This window comes from Polyodon spathula, chromosome 13 (genome assembly GCF_017654505.1).
Source record: "Polyodon spathula isolate WHYD16114869_AA chromosome 13, ASM1765450v1, whole genome shotgun sequence".
In the NCBI taxonomy this organism is placed as follows: Eukaryota; Metazoa; Chordata; class Actinopteri; order Acipenseriformes; family Polyodontidae; genus Polyodon; species Polyodon spathula.
Window position 1 is genome coordinate 34,282,748 of NC_054546.1, and position 16,011 is coordinate 34,298,758.

Below are 16,011 nucleotides of genomic sequence, written 5' to 3' on the forward strand. Positions count from 1 at the left end.
CCACCAAGCATTATTTTTTTTTATTATTTTTTTTACCAGGCAAGTCTATTATGGAAAATTGGGGTGTGATATATGAGTTCGCAGAGAATTAAAGTTGGCTGATAGGCCTATGTGTTTATTTTTTTCAGACGTATTTGTGATTATATACCTTGTTAGTAAACTGTTATAATCTTTATAAACAGCAGCTGTGAAAGAAATGCAACAAGCCACCCCCCCCGCCCCTGTAAATGGAACAGTCTGTTGTTTTTTAATAGAGACTGACCTATTATAAAGTTTCACGCTGAGTCCCGCCTACGTAGCTCTGATTTGCTAATAATTTTTGACTGACAGTAAAACTTTGCCACGGTTTATTTTTGAACCACCAAGAGTACAGTTTTTTGTTTTTGTTTTTCGATAATGGAATTCGGGGGAAAGAATAAAGAGGCTTGGTCTGGGCAAAGACCTTATAGAATAGGTTTGGTATGGGCCCCAGCAGAGGCTGGGCCCGGGTGCAGTCGCATCCCTTGCGCCCCACCCTGACGCTGATCCTGTGCCCTGTGGTTTTTCCATTCTAATTGTGTGATTACAGTGTTAGTGATGGGTATTGTATAGTTAACTCACTGTGTTGGCTTTAATGTAGATAGTGAAGAATTATGGTTAGGTGTAACACAATGCATACTAACTAAAAAAAAGTAAAAAAAAAAAAAAAAAAAAAAGGGAGCAAAAATTCCTATGCACACTACATGTGTAGGCAAAGTAATAAACTCAGACTTGCATAACTAGGTTTTATTTGAGCTATTTTTATAGACATACATTCCCCATTAGGTCCAGTATCTAGTTTGTGGTCCTTTTATATCAATTTTGGATGAATGGGGGTACATGAGCTAAATGCTGAAATCAGCCTTAAACAGAGACTAAGTGTGTAACCTCAGCAAGGACGGGCTTGGTAAACAAATGTAAATGAAATAAGACTTGGGTAAATGGGTTATGTGATTTAGTTACCAGCAAATGAGCATACTTGACTTTTATCTCAATGTATATCTCAGGAACCATTACAGAAACATCTGTTTGAGGCTTGAATGGATTTAGTCCAGTTTTTAAATGGACAGGAGTCAACACTGTAAAGTCTAGCACTAATCATGGACTATCACACCTAAAGCAACATCAAATAGTCCAAGATTCATGTTAATCAGGGTCTGCGAAACCAGCTATAAAGGCATACTTTTAACATTTACATTTTCTGAATATCTGATATCCTACTTTTTCTTTAGTACTCCTCTGTAACTATTAAACTCTCTATAAAGACTTCTAGTCGGAACGTGTGTCATTTAATTTACATTTTCTTTTAGTATTTATAAATATCTAGAATACGCAATTTATGTTTTTGCTTAGATAATTATTTACCTGGCTTTAACTCCTTTTCTGCTTCTGAAAATACTCCTATTAGTTGAATTTCTAAGTGATGTGGTTTTAGAAATGAGTTCAGTACGAACTGTAATTTCAGCACGCTATGGAACAGTGCCGTCAATCTCTATGAAAAACCATTAAAGAAGGGGCAGAAATTAGTTGTAAACCCCAAATGACCATTTTTCAAGCCACCTCATTTCATCAATTAAAATAGTTAGTAAGCATGGTATATAATAGTCTAAGAAGAAACAACAATAGAGAAAAGAATCCCTTTAATGTCCAGTCACAGCTTGGTGAATGTTCAAGTGTTCAGCCAGCTTGGCTGAAGCAGAAGATGTTCTCTTATCATCCTGGTGCATTATTGCTGAGGTCCTGCTCTGCTCCTTTGAAGTGACCTGGGTGCAACGCAATTTCTGCATCACTGTCCAACATCTTTCTCTTGCTCAGGAAGTCAAAAGTTATTTAAAAAGACAAATTCTTAACGCTTTTTGTCTTTTTTTTTTTTACTCAAAACTGTCATTATCACAGATTTTTTTCAGAAAGGAAAAATGCTTCTGATAAACAATTCAGACATTTCAGAACTGTAGTCTTATGTGTTTCTCTTATTAGTTATATGATTGTTGTTGGTATTTTTCATTTTAGAAAAAAGCACAGAAATAAAGATTCGTAGGACAAATAGAATGCAGTTATTTTAAAGTCCATTTCGATCATTAAAAAAACATTTTATGAATGTGAGTTTAATATATCCAAAAGGAAAAACGTCTTTACAAAAATTAGTTATGTGAATATCCATGGTCAGTATTCTTGGATACAAAGATATTTACATTTTGTTAATAAAGCCCTAATAATCTTAAAGACGGGGGGCCGAGGGTTACTTGTTGCCCATTGACTTCACCCAATACAATAAATATCTCAGCATCCTTGAATCCCCTATTTCAACATAAATAACAGATTTGAGAAAGAAATCTATCTACATGGAGTAGTACTACCATTTATGACCAACTATATTTTTGCAATGCTGGTGACAGTCAAAAGTAATTACACATTTACCAGTCATGTGTGTCATCGTCATCCTCATTACCCCCATTTTGAAGTGTACAGGCATTGCTACACCCCCCCCAAATCCCTGGGTATGATATCAAAATCGTTCATATATTTGGAGACCTGCTTATCCAATTGTCATTAAACTTGGTATTTACATTATTTATCTTAAGTTATTGACAATATCAGATTCTGAGTATACAGAGGGGTTGATGTATGTTCGTACATCTTTACCTCATTCTTATTTTTGTCATGTCATGTCTGTAGAAGTGTGCAGTGAAGTGTATACTGTTTTGTACATGCTATTGATGTTATTAACTTTATCATCATACTGATGGCTCCAACTTTGAATTTACAGCTGACTTACATGTTTAATCTGTCATTACTTGTTTTATGTTCAGCACATCTCTCAGGAGACTGTGTTTGGTTATGTGTTTTTGCTCAGTTGCAGCAGTGTTATGATGCAACAATGCTGAACCACCAGTTTCAAGAGCCCAGGCCTCTGTCTGCTGATTCGCTATGATCCCTCTTCTGCGGTTCAAAGGGACACTGACAAAAGGGAAGCTGCAACGGGCCCATATGTTTAACACCTTGACTTCCAAAAGTTTATTTTTAATAAATGTCTATACTAGTACCAAACCTATTATATCTTTATACCAGATTTGACACTGAAATTTGGAAAATTAGTTTAGTTAAAATTAGTAGTTATTGCAAGAGTACAGCTAAAACAGTGGTACAAAGGCATTGCGTTAAGGCTTCAATTTCCATTACATTGCATTCTTTGTTAGCCAGTGAAACTGTAATGTCTTCTGTAAGCCAATTCCCCTTAAATGACTAAAAGTGCCCAGAAAATGTGCTTGTGTGTCTCATGGGATTATGCATGTACTGTAACGGCCATGCACCCTTTTCTGATGCCTGTGACATGTATTTAAGTAAGATAAATCACATCAAAACCTCCTGTTACAAAAAAAGGAGATCCGTTTCACACAAATACTATTTTTGCCCTCATATGACACAGGGTTTTTTTTTGGACTGTAGTAACAGGTGTTTTTTATTATTTTGTTTTGTTTTGTTTCTTTTCAATTATCATTCAAACAATAACAAAATTATTCTCAAGTGTTCTCTGCGCATCATAGCGCATCACTGGGCTTTGTTGTTTTCACCTGCGTCCATCACACACCCGTTTCTGCTGCCTCTGATGAAGGATTGCTAAGGATTCATCCTGCCGGTGTGAGCGGCAGCGTGTGCGGCAATCGTGTAAGAACATCAGGGGCTGTCTGGGGGTGTTTCTGTGTTGTTATGTGTTGTGTTATTAGTTGTGTATTTCTATTATTTTATTAGTTAGTTATGTGTTGTGCTATTTTATTAGTTAGTTAGTTGACTCTTCCATTGTGGTGTAACCAGCTACCGGTTATCCTGTTCAGTCTTTTACTGCTTTCCGCTGCCTTCTGAAAACCTACTTATTCAACTTTTATTTAACTTATATACTTTTATATTTTGTTTAATTTCCATAAGTTGCTTTGGATAAAAGAATCTGCTTAATAATAATAATAATAATAATAATAATAATATAATAATAATAATAATAATAATGGCTCCAACAATGAGGAACTGCACTTGATTGAAGTACACTGTTACAGAGGTGCACAGTATGTTGTCCCTAGCAGCAAAACCTTAATAGTTAATTTAAAAAAAAACATGCATGTGTTAATAAAATGACATGTTGTAAAGACTTATATTGACAAACAGAGTCTTCAATGCCCAGAGAACCTCTCAAGAGCTGCTGTATATAACAAAGTAGCTAGGCATGGATACAGCCTACAGTACTACTGGCAACCCTCTTTCGTGATGAATCTGACTCAATGAACAATACAGAATACAAAGTATTAGGGATATTTAGTCAGAATATAATGAAATACGGGGCTCAACTGACAAAGCTTTAAGAATTTCAAAGTTTCTAATAACTAGGAAAAAAACAGAATTTCAAAGTTTCTAATAACTAGAAAAAAACAGAAAAATCAAGTGACCACAATATGCCTACCAAATTAAGTGAGGGATTTCCTATAAGCTCCCCTTAGGCGGGTGTTTTATGACAGCAATTTAAAATTGCAGTATTAGTGTAGTGTACTAAAAAGGAGGAATTTCAGCTCTTTATTTAATGGGTAAAGAATTCCTGAAATGGCAGAGGCTGCATTGTTCTTCACTGCTCATGCAACTACTAGTCACCAAATACAGCAAGCTCCACACAGACAATGCCCCAGACAATGGAAATTAACGAACAAACTATCACTATGAGGTCTGCCACATTACTCTAGCCTGTCAAGTTTTCATTATATAACCAAAGTTCATTATTGTTGCATAAGAATGAAATGATAACAACAAAAAAGCTCTGAATTGTGCACTGGGTACTGTCAAATCTGTGATGCTTGCTGAGGACATTAAAATCAAGTTATTTCCGAACGTTGTTAGATATACAGTATTTAAGAATGCGAATGTGAAGGAAAGGACAGACGTATTACTGGGCAACCGTCTGGTGCCATTAAAGAACAATCCCCAGTGACTCTGGTAATAAGTTGTGGTACGGGCGTGACGAAATAATTGATCACTTATTTTCTAGACAGGCGTGTAACTAGGACGTGACCCTTGGGAACCTGTCATAATGTTTCTTTCTTCAGTTCAGACAGGACTAGTCCTGCATATGTATATTTACCAGTGGAGTGCAGCCAGGGCATGCAAATCATGCACTGCAGGACCAATCAGAAAACTATACTGTGATAATACTAGAATATAAAATGTGTCTTTCTGTCTTTATATAATCTTTAGCATGACTAGTCTGGCACTTAAAACAGTACCAGGCGCTCTCTATTTTTGTTTGAACCTTTAGAGCACCCCATAATGCATTGCACACCAACCAAGGCAGGCAGGCTAGCCTTTTCACTGGGTCCTAGTGCCTCCTAAAGGCTTGTGGTATACGAACAAATTACTGAGAAAAATAAATAATCAACAGAATATTTTCTCAAATTAATAAATAGATACCCCAACTTGACCTGGGTTGTGTCGAATAATTTAAAAACAGACAGGTACCAGTGCCAACTTCTAACTACAGTTACATTCACATAGTCTCGCTGCATGACCTACTGGGAAACCCACTGCAAAAATTATATATATATATACACACACACACACACACATATATATATATATATATTACATACATACACACACACACACACACACACACACACAGTGCCTATAGAAAGTCTACACCCCCTTGAACTTTTTTCACATTTTGTTGTGTCAGTGCCTCAGTTTCATGCATTTAAATGAGGATTTTTTCCCCCTTATCTACACACCATACTCCACACTGTTAAGGGGGAAAGTTTTTATTGAGATAAAAATTACATATTAAAAATACAAAACTGAAAGATCATAATTGGATAAGTGTCCACCTCCCTGAGTTAATACTTGGTGGAAACACCTTCGGCAGCAATTACAGCTTTCAGTCTGTTGGGATAGGTCTCTACCAACTTTGCATACCTAGATTTGGCAATATTTGACCATTCTTCTTTACAAAACTGTTCAAGCTCTGTCAAGTTCCTTGGGGAGCGTTGATGGACAACAATATTCAAGTCATGCCAAAAATTTCCAATGGATTTAGGTCCGGGCTCTGACTGGGTCACTCAAGGACATTTAACTTTCTGTTCCTTAGCCACTCCAGTGTAGCTTTGGCTGTGCTTTGGGTCGTTGTCATGCTGAAAGGTGAACTTCCATCCCAGTTTCAGCCTTCTTGCAGAGGGCAGCAGGTATTTCTCAAGCACTTCTCTGTACTTTGCTCCATTAATTTTCCCTTCTATCCTGACAAGTGCCCCAGTCCCTGCCGATGAGAAACATCCTCATAACATGATGCTGCCACCACCATGCTTCACAGTAGGGATGGTGTTCTTTGGGTGATGAGGTGTGTTGGGTTTGTGTCAAACATAACGCTTTGCATTTAGGCCAAAAAGTTCCATTTTAGTTTCGTCAGACCACAAAACTTTTTGCCACATGGCTACAGAATATCCAGAGTGTTTTTTTTGCATATTTAAAACGAGATTCAAGGTGGGCTTTCTTGAGTAATGGCTTCCTTCTTGCCGCCCTACCATACAGGCCAGATTTGTGGAGTGCCTGGGATATTGTTATCACATGCACATGTTGACCAGTCGTAGCCATAACAACCTGTAGCTCTTGCAAAGTTACCACTGGCCTCTTGGTAGCCTCTCTGACCAGTCTCCTTCTTGCTCGGTCATCCAGTTTGGAAGGACAGCCTGATCTAGGCAGGGTCTTGGTGGTGCCATAGACCTTCCATTTCTTAATAATCGTTTTGACTGTGCTCCAAGGGATATTAAAGGCTTTTGATATTTTTTTTATACCCATCCCCTGATCTGTGCCTTTCAACAACTTTGTCCCTGAGTTCTTTTGAAAGCGCCTTGGTGCTCATGGTTGAGTCTTTGCTTTGAAATGCACTACCCAGCAGAGACCTACAGAAACTTGTGAATTTATCCTGAAATCATGTTAATCACTACAATTTAACATTGGTGGAGGCCACTTAACTTGGTGTGTGATTTTGAAGGTGATTGGTTACACCTGAGCTAATTTAGGATTGCTATTACAAGAGGGTGGACACAAATTTCTAGAATATTTTTTTCACTTGGAAGTTGTGGGGTTGGATGTGTTGATAAATGAAAAACAAAAAACTATTTTAATGCATTTTAATTCCAGGCTATAAGGCAACAAAAGGTGAACATTTTGGAAGGGGGTGTAGACTTTCTATAGGCACTGTAATTATATATATATATAAAGTAGATGAAGAAACAGTTCCTCACATAAGGACTGCTTCAATCAGCCCCTAGTTAAGCACAGCTTCTACCATTTTCTAGCATATGGACATTTCACAGAAGATTCTGACAGCCTGTTGTAAAAAAAGACAAACAACTGAGAAATTCCTGGAGAAGACTGTGAGCGACAGATTACACAGATTACAGTGAGGAATATGCATTTCACACCTGAAACCAGATAGGTGTATAATGATATGATCTAATAGTGTTTGCATTTTACACATTAGAGTGACTAACTATTTATTTTATTATTTTTTTTAACCAGTAGAGATTCTACTGCCAGCAAGAAACGCCACCAGGGCTGGAGAAAATATTGATATTTTATAGTTCTTAGAGGGTAATTTTATTAATTTGTTTTGTTAATTAGTTTTATAAGATTTGCCTTTACATATTACAACGCTAGTTTGAATGCCTTTTTTAAATATTTAAAACAAAACCGGTTTTGAACCAACATCACTGGCTAGATTGTCAGTAGTTATCCAAAGTATGTGATGTGATGCTAGTATCAAAGAAACCGTAGCCTCTAATCAGCTACGGTATTTACTTCTCTCAAAATGTATGTGAAATTGAGACTCCTGTGCATCTTGTAAAACGCACTGCTTTAAAGTAAAACCCGCGCACTCTGGGCACCCGACAGCCACGAACTAATAAATGCGAGGCAGATGTGAAGCACGAGAAGCAGCAGCAAAGACGTTAAACTGTTTTCATCATGCCCTAAAATAAATACCGTGTGTAAGAGCTGAAGCAAATCGCCTATGTTTTTGCATTGGCACCATGAATTAGACAACTTGAAAGAAGCTCTTGACTTTTTTTTTTTTTTTTTTTTTTTTTTTTTTTTTTTAAGGTCATCTTCATTTCTAGGAAATCGCGAGACGATAAAATGAAATCAAAACAAAACAAGAAAAATACAAAAAGTAAAAATCTGTGTCTGTCAGATATACACCACATTTGATAAACATGAACAAACGATATCAGTCCTGTATATTTAGCATGGTACATCTACATAAAAAACTGCACATGGGCAACTGGAATATGTTGCACATTTACATAGCACGAGCAGATGAATTAATATTTTAAATAAATAAATAAATAACTACGATACGTAGACTACTCTAACGGAGTTTAAAATAAACCAATTTAAAATGCCAAACAGTAGTACAACGTACATTGATACGTGTATCCTAAGTTACTTTGTCAATATTTTAGATTTTCTTGGTAGACTTTGATGATGTAACATAACTTTTGACAGCACTGTTGCAACTATTGTGATCAAATAACTTTTTTCTTTATCATATACGTTGTTGTTGTTTTTTTTTTTTTTTTTTTTGTTCCTTTATATTTAGTAGGCTACCGTACGGAGTAGCACTTTTCTGCAAAACTATTTTAATCACCAGGCCTGGATGAATCCTCAGAATATGCTGCATTGACTCACCTTCGAGTGTAACCTCTTTACCGGCCTTTTTCAGTGCCTGGACCGCCTGATCGTGAGTTGCTTCACGGAGGTCGTTGCCGTTGACAGATAGAACGTGAGTTGCTTCACGGAGGTCGTTGCCGTTGACAGATAGAATGGCATCACCGACCCGAAGAGCCCGACTGTGGTCCGCGGCGAGTCCTGGGAAAATCTTGGAAATCAGGATAGGCATACGGTTCTCCTGTCCTCCTTTGATACTGATACCAAGCCCACCAGACTCCTGTTTCAATACTCGAACTTTTCTTACCATCTCAGAACTACCGCTTTCTAAAGCAATATTAGTTTCCCCAGACCTCACCGGTCCTGCGCTACTAAAACTAGAGCCAGGGCTACCATAACTGGAGCCAGGGCTACCGAAGTCAGAAACCGTCCCGTTGTCATGGGGTACCCGACCCGAACCAGGGCTGTTGAGCCCGGAGCTGGTATCAGTTTGACCTCGGTTTGACCCACCACTGCCAGGGCTCCCAGTTCGCCTAAGCGCACTGTGATTCAGATGCTGGTTGTAGGATCGGTTTGAGTTGCCTGCTGCGGTCCCTGGTTCGGTTCCGTTTGTCACCCCATTCCACGCCCCTGGCGGATGGCTAATATTATATTCCATATCACCTGCATGCCCTGGTTCAGCATCAGCTGTGAGGGTGAGTGTTTCCCGGGTGAGTTCTGCCAATACTCGAATCCAGCGGTCCCGGAGCAAAAGTTCCAGAAGTCCATTCTTATCAGCCCGTGTCCAAACAGCCATGTTATTTTGTAATTTAAACTGTAGTCATAATTATTATTTTTTTAAAGCACTTGGTTAAAGCGACACACCCACACACCTTTAAGCTAAACTGAAAGCTGTATGCAAAGGAAACCAGTATTAGAAATGTGTTCATAAAAGGAGCAGCAATGAGAGAAAAACTTAGGGGCAGGGTGGATGGGGAACCAATCGCTGTGCCGTCGACGTATTATGCATTAGTAGGAGTACGTTCATAGGTGTATCCAACATCTAAAAACCCTGTTCACAGACCTCTATCTGGAGATAGATATATAATATATAGATATATATATATATATATATATATATATATATATAATAGCGCTTACATGTCATACGGTTCGGACCGATACGGTGACACAAAGTTTCAATGGCAGGGAAGGGATTGTTTATCACAATCAGTATATATCCGGGGGGGGGGGTGGGGGGGGGTATGTATTATCGAGTAATAGCTCAGTCTTGTTCAGTTGAAGTACTTTTTCTGTTTAAGTCAGACTGTGTCATTTAAGAAGGTTTTTTTTTTTTCTTTTGGTTCGGGGGACGACGACGACGACGAAGAAATGCTTCTGATGAATATTTCTGCAATTGTGTAATAGCGTAGTTAGACAAGGGGTGCCCTCTTGTGGTTTTGTGGGGATAAAACCGTTGACGAGACCTACACTGTATAATTGTGTTCCCAGCGAATATACAGTAGAATATATCTAAATGCTGAACAAAATCTGAATGAAAACTAGAGTTTGAGTAGCCACCCACAGTGCGAATTAATACCAAAGCACACAATAGGTAAAATGATAAGGAAGATACAGTATAATGGAAGGTGATTTCAATTTGAAAATGAAGACCAAATTAATACTGCTAAAAGAAGCAATACAGTACAGTTTATTAAAACCAATACCAGAGCCAATATCAATATACTGAAAACAAATTATTTGCCTATTATGTTAGTTTGAATAGGGTTGAAATCTAATTCTAGTCAATGGAATAGCCAGGAGCATGGCAATACAACATTCCAGTTCTCTAATTTGACACAATTTTAAGGTCCACAAAGGGACACTAGACCATTAGCTAAGATTGCCTCTCCTTTGGGAAAAGGCATCCATGGTATTTCTAAAACAGAATAGCTCCCCGGATGGCAATTTAAAAAATAAGCCTCTTCATGGTACACTACACCACAGGATCACTTTGCTTAGTAATCCATGGGCCTGTAGGTATTGAACTGAACTCACAAATCATGCACGTTAATTAGGAATGTCCTCACGACCCTCAGACCAGACGGACCACTGCATGAATGTCCACATCTGATGCCTGTAATACTAACATGATTCTTCTTTTATAAAATAATGAAGGAAACCCTTTGAAAATAAACTATTTTTAAGCCTGGGTTATTACTTTAAATGCATTTCCAGTGCCATGATTTATAATGGCAATCCCAACACCCAACACCAATGTAACTTGTTATAAACTTCCTTCTCTTTTAAGCTAAAATGCATCACTTAAGATTAATCAGTTCTCAGCTTGGTCTCAGCTCTAACCCGAATCCACAGCACAGTTGTCAGAATGATACAAACTTTCAAAATCACTGCAGTTATTATACTGATTTAGATTTGAGAGATGGCTGCAAATCTCTCAGTTTCAATGTAGTCCCTGGTCTGCCATCCTGTTGCACAAATCAAAGATCAGATCTCAAAACAGAAAAGAAAGGGATTTTATTTCCCCCACTTTCAAATAACTTAGATCAAAAGCTGAGAGGTTAACAAAATAGAAGGATCTTGATAGGGCAATACTAAACAACAGTCTGGAGATCGAACGAGGGAACAATCTATTTAGCCTAGAACAAAGAAGGATTAGAGGGGGAGGTTGAAGTTTTTAAAATCTTCAAAAAGGTGTTGAAAAGTCAACCCTAGTCAATACTCGACATGAACGATCAGTGGCCACTGTAAGTTACAATAATGCAAAAAACAGCATAAAACATCCCCCACAACAGCTGCAAGCTCAATATATTACCCTCAGAAAAATGCTGATGACTATGATGTACATCAACACTATGTACAGAATATTGTATAAGAAATGACAATGGAATAGTTTAAATTGGGAAGCACTGTGGAAGAGCTATATGTCATAAGGTATGCAAATGAGGTTGGTATCAATGTCAAAAGCACAAAGTGAGTGATTTACAGTGTGTGGAATAACTTGTGTTATACATATAGAAATGTAACTCATATACAGAGAGGCACCTCCGTCACAATAAGATAGTCCCAATAACCATTACTACGTATTACCCTGAGCTGGATAATAAATAAACTGTTTAAATGTTTGCGTGCCATAGCAATTGACAGCATGTATTCCGCAGAACACACTACAGCACAGTTTTATTACAGCTTCATTTTATTCTGTTGATGTTGGCACCATTTTAATACAGCTAACTGGAGAGTCAAAGCCAGGTAGCTTTCCCTATCATCACAATTCTAGCATACAATCTTTTCTCATGAGAACAAACGCAGGGTAACATGACAAACACAAACCAAGTAAAAAAAACAAGAACATGATAACGTCACATCTACCAGAGCAGCAGGACACAAAAACAAGCTAACTTTCTTTTTTTAAATAACTTGGGAAGCAATCATAACGCAAGACCGTACTTCTGTAGGTCTAGGTTATTATTGCCATTATGAAAACCCATTTCTAGCTTCTTCATGCTCTAGTAGTCTTGTTGTAATTCTGCAACCACAGAACCCAATGCTTGGAAATGCAACCATTCCTGTGTAACTATCCTGTTGAGCTACAATAAATTCCCATGCTATCAATTAAACACCAGCTACTAGCTGAATAACGTGTCTCAATATATGACCGCTGAATTCCAACGCAAATACTGTACATCATTTTTGTTTACTGAGGGATTTAAAAAATAATGGTGATCCTCATATGTACACATAAATACAACCAACAGTATTTCTCTGCTTTACACTTTAGAGATGCATTTTCTTTCATTCTGCAGCAGCAATACACGTGTGTTGTTTTTTATATACATACAAATCTTTGATCAGGAATTACTGTACATCTCCAGTCGCATCCATAGTGGTTATGATGGAAGTGCTGATGAACTATAAAGCTTTAAAGCTATAAAGAATATTTCACTAGGTCTCAGAGTGGACAATATAGAAAGGTTAGTGTCTTTTTCACGTTTCATAATCCCATGCTGCAGGGCAAGCCAGAGCAGATATAGGTCCTTATTTTACCATCCCAACACCTTTTGTGAATCACTCCTTGCTTGTTCCCTTTTTTTAATCCAAGTTGCACTTGTTCAGGTAAGGCAGAACGTTGCTCTGTCCACTGTAATACAGAAGGCCTTTTTCAGATCATAATCACATTCATTAAATACCTTTATAATGATTTTGTGATTTGCTAAGCCCATGGCAACACACTCCATGGGTTTGCAAGGCCATACCTGGCTGGCTGTAGAGCTGTTCTTTCAGGCAAGGTGCTGAGGAATGCGCTTCAGGAGAGAACCGCAAGGAGAAACTATCACAGGCAATACTGCATTATTTGGAACATGCCGGTAAAGGAACACAATGCTTTTTCAGTTCAGAGATGGCTGAATGAAGTCCCGAGTGGAAAAGGAGTTTATTTATACTTTGCAGACCTCCCAGGAGGGACACGCTGGGATTGGGCTTTTCTGGGTGTGTTGTTCAGAATGTCCAAACTCTTCCGGCTCGAGGTGATGACATCACCGACAAACTTGGTGCACTCAGCGCAGATGTCCTTCAGACTGCAGCCGTTGGCATAGAAATGAGGGAACTCCTCTTCAACAGACCAACAGCTCAGACTCCTTAGAGACCTGGGATGTGGGAAAACAGCAGCAATTACAAGTTTATCCTTCCATGGTCAACCATCTAGCCACGCTCAGTGGATCAATACTCTGTACAATGTTACACCAATGACTGGCAAAACCACATACTTTAATGTCAATGGTAAACCAGAACATAAATGCCCCCTCCCTACCGTAAATCTTCTGCTTGCAATTTGGCTTCTACTGAGAATTATGAAGACCGTTTAGTGAATAGTAGGTTTTCACTTTTTAAAAAAAAACAGTTTTTCTAAAACTGTTCAAAATGAGGATCCGTTATTTGACAGCTGGATTGAGGTTGGCTTTACATAGCGTGTGCAGGAATAATGGATTTTTTTTTAGGCAACTACAGTCCAACTGAATGCAATACCAGATTAGATAGCACTCTCTCAGGTTGTGCATCCCAAAGTAGGGTGAACTAAATGGCTTACTGATAGACCTCATGCTTCTTGGAGTGGCGGCCTCCAGTGCTCTCAAAACCCACAGCATAAACAGGTATGTGTGCCAGCTTCTTTGAAGGGATCTTCATCTACAGAGCAAAAAAACCCCACCAAAATCACTACAGTAACACTACCGATGGGTGCTTATTACAAATACATTACACAATCATCTACATGTGGGTTCTAGAATAGAACAAGAAAAATACAGGGGGGATAATTCATAATAAACATTTCTAAGTGAATATTACCACACCACTCCTTTAAAAAGACCTCCACCAAACCGTATTCAACACATCAAACAAATGTATTTGTATCTTTTTTGTTCATATTTTGTTTAAACTCTGGCTCAACCTCCCATGAATTCCTAATCCATATCCCAGTGTATACAAATGGAATTTTATACAGTAGATTTTACTTGATAGTTGTAACATGATTTGAATTAAATATCAAGGCTATTTTTATGCAAAATAAATGATGCCCACACAGAATATATATGATCTAAAAATGGGTAATTGTGCCCCACTCCCTTGATAAACTGAAGTTCTTACCTTTACACTGCAGGATCCACACACATTTCTGTAGGAAAAGAAAACAGTCATAGAGGTGTGTTGGCGACAGGGGTACAAGGGTTTTGCAAATGCTGCCCCATGTGGTTTTCCAATTGCTTGAAAGAGCAGTTGCTTTTGAGTAATACTTTACATGATCTTCAAATCAGGGAAATACACATGTAAACTAATCGAATACACCACAGACTAGGCCACGCTGCTGAAAATTGTAAATGGAATAATACACAAGTCTTGACACTAGAGGGCAGTGTTGTCCCACATTAAGGACAATCCAAGGCCATCAACAGTGTGTTGCACAATGAATTAGTACTGTATAGTACTTTTCTATTCCTTAGATTACAGTAGCTGCAATAGCTGCCCAGATTAAAACTCTCTTCCAGTACACTGCTATTCAACAATTTTAAAACAAAAGACTCTCCACTCCAAACATTTGGAGTATTCCCTGGGTATGGAATATTAGAAACTACTTTCTAAAAAATACTTTTCGTAAATTTATAAGCAATGTAATCTCATGAAAATAGTGCTACCTTTTTGTTGCTTAGAAACAAACTTTCTGTTTTGTTGGCCCGTTTAGAAGCCCAGTATCCTCCTCATAGTCTTCATTAACAAACCAGCAAGGTCTAAATTAATCCAAAAGTAGTTTTCCACGTCATATGTTCTGTTAACTTGTGCTAAGTGTATCGAGTATAACAAACGGTTCTCCAACTACAGGTAAAAAGGGAAGCGTGAAAGGTGTATAAACTGACAGACAGGCGCCAGATTGACAAACTCAAGCATCTAAAATAATATAAGCAACATACAGACTGCATTCCAAGTAGGGCAATGAGAAAGCAGCCACACCCTCTTCAGGCTTGTTCTAGCTATCTCTGCCAAGGGATGTGGTGCAGGTGGCAGAACACCCTTATGCACGGCAAACACAAGAGACATTCTTTATTGTTACTGCGTTACTGCATGTATCAAACTGGAGGCGCCTGTCTGCCTTCTGTTTTTACATGCATCTGGGGAACTCCTTATCCAATGTTAATGAAACTCGGTATAACGTGTGGCATGCACATTTCCCTTGCCCAAGAGTCGCACCAAATGTGACACAATGAATTGCTGTTTCCACCAATACTCCTTGTTCCTGAATGCGCCAAAGAGGCTGGAGCAAGTGAGTGAAAGAAAATTGAAATAAAGCCCAACCATTTTCAAATCGGCTTGCTCACTTTGGCTCACAGCCAGTGTGTGTGTTCCCATTGCTATGTATATCTTGTATCATTTTTCACTCGCCACGAGTTTGGTATGATGAGGGTTTCACATAGTTACTTGTCTGTCCTATGTACATGTTGCAGATTCATTTTCTACAGAACCAAGTATGTATGTATGTATGTTGTCATAACACACTTGCATTACTTTAATACACTCGCAGAAAATAAAGTAATTATAACTGCTATGATGAAAACATTTTAACAGGTACAAACCTTTTGCAGAAGAGGCAACTCGACGGCCATGAAAATAATGGGAACTTCACTCGACAGCAGCAACAAACCTGTGTGTTTCAAAAGTGAGAGTTAAAATGCTACCGGAGGGCAAACACTGTGTGAGGTTATCTGTACAGTATAAAAGTCAAAAAGGTCAAAGCTTTATTCAACATGTATA

General features: G+C 38.2%; 2 protein-coding genes across 3 annotated transcripts in view; both read right to left on the minus strand.

Moving 5' to 3' along the window:
• The window catches only part of LOC121325628 (beta-2-syntrophin-like), a 60,339-nt gene extending 50,621 nt beyond the window's left edge, over positions 1-9,718 (minus strand). Inside the window, exon 1 of the mRNA XM_041268443.1 lies at positions 8,734-9,718. Coding sequence (XP_041124377.1) covers positions 8,734-9,508 — 775 coding nt within the window. The 5' untranslated portion in view covers positions 9,509-9,718. The remainder of the gene's footprint in view (positions 1-8,733) is intronic.
• Positions 9,719-10,373: 655 nt separating this feature from the next.
• LOC121325729 (protein spire homolog 2-like) overlaps positions 10,374-16,011 on the minus strand; it is a 31,450-nt gene continuing 25,812 nt past the window's right edge. Inside the window, exons 12-15 of one of the 2 annotated variants that reach the window (XM_041268630.1) lie at positions 15,834-15,901; positions 14,356-14,383; positions 13,799-13,896; positions 10,374-13,358 (exon numbers count right to left, since the gene is read on the minus strand). In XM_041268630.1, the coding sequence (XP_041124564.1) occupies positions 13,145-13,358; positions 13,799-13,896; positions 14,356-14,383; positions 15,834-15,901 (408 nt within the window). In that variant the 3' untranslated portion in view covers positions 10,374-13,144. The remainder of the gene's footprint in view (positions 13,359-13,798; positions 13,897-14,355; positions 14,384-15,833; positions 15,902-16,011) is intronic. The other variant, XM_041268631.1, reaches the window with a different exon arrangement.